Source organism: Sinocyclocheilus grahami, unplaced genomic scaffold, assembly GCF_001515645.1.
Source record: "Sinocyclocheilus grahami isolate Dianchi unplaced genomic scaffold, SAMN03320097.WGS_v1.1 scaffold1061.1, whole genome shotgun sequence".
In the NCBI taxonomy this organism is placed as follows: domain Eukaryota; kingdom Metazoa; phylum Chordata; class Actinopteri; order Cypriniformes; family Cyprinidae; genus Sinocyclocheilus; species Sinocyclocheilus grahami.
In genome coordinates this window covers 328,858-333,213 of record NW_015506240.1, presented here as the reverse complement: position 1 = coordinate 333,213, position 4,356 = coordinate 328,858, and the positions used below count along the sequence as shown (strand labels likewise).

At 35.3% G+C, this 4,356-nt stretch overlaps 1 protein-coding gene across 1 annotated transcript in view; it reads right to left on the bottom strand.

Annotated features, from left to right (window-relative positions):
• LOC107566230 (membrane protein FAM159A-like) overlaps window positions 1-3,867 on the bottom strand; it is a 17,930-nt gene extending 14,063 nt beyond the window's left edge. The window contains exon 1 of the mRNA XM_016251617.1: window positions 3,508-3,867. Within this exon, the coding sequence (XP_016107103.1) occupies window positions 3,508-3,689 (182 nt within the window). The 5' untranslated portion in view covers window positions 3,690-3,867. The remainder of the gene's footprint in view (window positions 1-3,507) is intronic.
• Between the last annotated feature and the right edge of the window lie 489 nt (window positions 3,868-4,356).

Sequence of the window (4,356 nt, the reverse complement as noted above, 5' to 3'; positions counted from 1 at the left end):
ACACACACACACACACACACACACACACACACAAACACATTTGCATATTTCTGACTGCATAATATCCATTATGTGATTAGAATAAATGACTTTCACTTGCAGTTATTTGGTTAGATGTTTTCCCACTTTCAAACAACTCCCTTCAAACATCCTTCTCCTCCCCCTCAAAATCATGGGTTGAAAGCACAAACAACTTTGTTTTAGATTATTAAAGCATGCCGTCACACTGCATGCCTGATAACAAATGAAAAGCAGCTTTGAAAACAGCAAATGAGTTCTTACGTGAACCAGTTAATGTTAATGAATGTGAAACATTCATTGGTGCATAAAATGTTTCAGAGCAGCAGAGCATCACCTGCGGAGAAACTGCACTTAAAGAGCCACAGTGGGTCATTTAGACAACTTGAGACAACCTAAAAGTGCATCGCTCATTAAAGATGAAGAGTGTCATTTCTGCACCTGCAGACCTTACATTTAGACCTTAGAACCATGGAAAACTTGCTGCCACAATGCTAAGGTGGTTGCAGTGAAGAACGTTTAACAATTATGGAATCTTTCCTTTGTGCAAAAGGTTCTTTATAGAGGAAAAAGCTTCTTTAGATTATTAAAAATATTTTTCACACTAACAAAAAAAAATAGTAACAATGAAAGTTTTTTTGGGAACCCAAAAATGCTTCTTCTAGATCATTGTTGCAGAAACTTCCATTTGGAACCTCTATTTTTAAAAGTGTAGGTTATGGTACAGAGCTTATGATTCTCATCACACTCTTTTAAAACTCTATAAAACTCCAAGAGGGTGGCATGAGCAACTCATGTACTGTGCTTTTCACAATTTCTTGACGTTTTCATTAGGAGTCAAAACGTCAAATCCATTCTCAAAACTTTAAAATCTGCAATCAAACATCTTAACCTGAACACCACCATTTCTCATCAAATTCTAAATTATCTGCTCTCCAAATTCATTTATTCTCTGTATATGTAAAAAAAAAAATCCCTTTTATTTCTTTAAAGGAACTTTGAGAGACATATCTGAGACTAAATTTACACTTCAACAAACCTAAGTGATAATGCATTTAGTCTGAATAGCTAAGATCAACCTCCGAGCAAAAATAAACTCTCCTCCGTGATCACCCAGTAAAACTAATTAACACCGGCATGGTTTATAACAGCCAGGTGTTGTGATTTGCATTTGTTTTGGCAAGTATTCAACTAAAGTTCAGCCAAATATTTATAATGAATGCAAATTGTTGCCCTTATCATCAGAATTCATCAGAATTTTCAAGAACCACACATTTCTGCCTTACTGCAACAATTTACATAAGAATGGATCTATGCACAATGTACACAAATTATGCCGTTCTTGAATCTTTAATGTTTTATTCTGATTACACATGATGGCACTGATAAGCGCAAAAATTTGCATTAATTAATTAGTCATTTAATTTCAGTTTAATCTGTCAATCAATGCTCTGGATATAATACCATTAAATAGACCCTTGTTTCATGAGAGCATCTTTATTCAAGTCTTGTGAGATCATTATAGGTTACTGTGCGTAAAGTGTTCATCAAATTAGCACTTGATTAAGACTCAAGTATTTGATCATACCACTTGACTAAAGCTATCCGCTGAGGTTAATGCCTCATCAAATAATTGATGATGAACCTTGATGAAGAAACCTCTTGTTGTACCCTGTGACCCTTCCTCTGATCAACCAACAATTAAACCTGTCCCCTGTTGAACAATTCTGAGTATATTACACAATGAATTTTGCTGTTCTTTTTCCTTTTGCATATTTCTTGTGAACATCTGTTGTGTTATGCGTTGTACTGGAAAGACTGTATTCATTTCTTCAACCTTGTCCATCTCTAATCAATCAATAGACCCTAAGCTTGTTTTCCCGACAAAGATTTCATGTCCAATTTCGATTATGTTGTAAAGCTAGAGCACATATTGTCTGAAAATCCTTGTGGGTTTTTTTTTCTTCAGTAAAATAATGTAAACATCCTTAAAACAATATAAATGAACCTGAGAGGCAAAATACAAGTCTTCTCAGTAAAATGTTCATTTATGTTATGTTTTATTGTTTTTTCTAAACTCCCTTTCACACTACATTATTTCATTTGTGAACATGTTTGCATTTAAAACAATGTTTTGTGAGGTCTTGTGAAGATCTGTTTGGTTTTGTGCCTTGTTTAGCTCTGAGAAACACTGCATTTTATGTTTTCTTTTCTCAAAAATTATATTAGCCTATCTGTATAACAAAAGTTAATACTGTACAGTGTTGGGGGTATAACGCGAGTTACATAATCAGATTACTTTTTTCAAGTAACCAGTAAAGTAACGCATTACTTTTTAATTTACAAGAGAATATCTGAGTTACTTTTTCAAATAAGTAACGCAAGTTACTTTTTTCCCCCCAATTTATTGATTGACAGCTCTGGTGTCGCCATGGTGACAGAAATCAGAAGATGTTACTGTAGTTCTAAAATAAATATGAATATGCATTAATTCATCTCACTCACAAAAAAACACAGATTCAGTATTTCTCAAAATGAATAAAAATAATGCAACTCAGAATATGACGCAAACCTGCAATAATTAAATGTTAAACAACACAAATATGCTTTATGTATTTAATCCCATTCTATTTGCTTCTGAGCTTCGATGATCCAGTTCAGCCGTACTGATAAGCACAAATGACTCTAGACAAACACTTGTGTCTTTTTCTATTGCTGAAGTGTGTTGAGATGTCTTCTTCTGTGTTCCACTGTACGGACGTACATGTACTTTCCCTTCAGCCTGAGGCTTATTCATTTCACTTTTGGTGTGAAAAGGCTTTTATATTTGCCAAAAATATAACTTTTTAATTTTATAAACAAACAAGCGAGCCCTGTCCAGATTTTAAAAGTAGCGCAAAAGTAACGTAACGCATTACTTTCCATAAAAAGTAACTAAGTAACGTAATTAGTTACTTTTTTTATGGAGTAACGCAATATTGTAATGCATTACTTTTAAAAGTAACTTTCCCCAACACTGATACTGTAAGGCTGGAAGAACCTCAGACACTTTGATCCCCTGAGATACTGTACATACAGTACAAACACAGCGTATTAACATAAAAAAAAACATCATCTTATTTGCTCAACAAAATAATTAAACTAGTTAAAGTTCTGAATGACCTGCATTATGGTGAGCAAAATTCAATTTTGGGCATGGAGAATGAAAATAAATTTGAGAGAACAATCCTTTTAGTTGTTGTTTGTATAAAGATACGATAAGATGATAAAAGTGTTTTGTAAAGAATTCATCATGATAAGTAGATTCACACAATATCAGTATCATTTTTACGTTTTTATGACAGTGACTAGAAAGTTGCCACCAACTGCAGCAAAAATAGTCGCCTAATTAGTCGAAAACAACAGTTAGCCTGCCATATATACAGTAGAATAGCCGGATTATTTTAAATTAGGGATGCATGACAAATGATACATAAAATATCGTCGTACCTGAGCCACCACATATATCCATACTCATAAGGGAAAAAGCTATTGGGATCGTCGCAGCAGTATTTGACGTCACTGAACCCGCAGCAGAAGATCGCGCGCGCGTCGTTGTCGGTCTTGGGGCACGTGAAGCCGCTGACAAACACGTTCTCCGTGCTGTAATATCCCGCGCACTCCGCGCTCATGCTGCCCACGACTCGAACCCTCAACCCGCCACCTGGTAAAGCCTGAAGACCCTTATCACTTCCTCCGGAGCTTCATTAGTCAGCTGAGAGGTAAAGTCCAGTAAGAGTAAACAGTGATGTGACGACCGCCAAACACTCACGAACATCTGAACGTGAGATGCTGAGAGCTTTATCTACTCTCTCTCTCTCTCTCTCTCTCTCTCTCTCTCTCTCTCACACACACACACACACACACACACTTCGTCGCTCTCTTGTATCCACTCTGCTATGTCCACAGAAAACCTTTTATCCATTAAATTAATTACATTAAAAAGAAAAATCAATAACATTAAAAAAGTAAATTATATATAAATGAAGATGTCTGTACAGTATTTTTAACTGTTCATGTTGTGGTGTTTATGATACCATTATGAAATATTTACATATGAACATATTCGTATAGTTTTTTTTAGCTGCTCTACAGGCTTAAAAGCACAAAGAAGAATGTCAGCGCACCCTTGAAGTGTCAAACTGCATTTTCTCTCATAATATTACACGATTAATTTCCTCTTACAATTTGCTAACACTGTTGCAGAAACGCATTCGATTAAATCCTGATAAAGAAAAGAAATGCAGGGTAGCTTGTTTGGATGTTTGGCGATTCTCTACCTCTCATGCATGCAGAGAG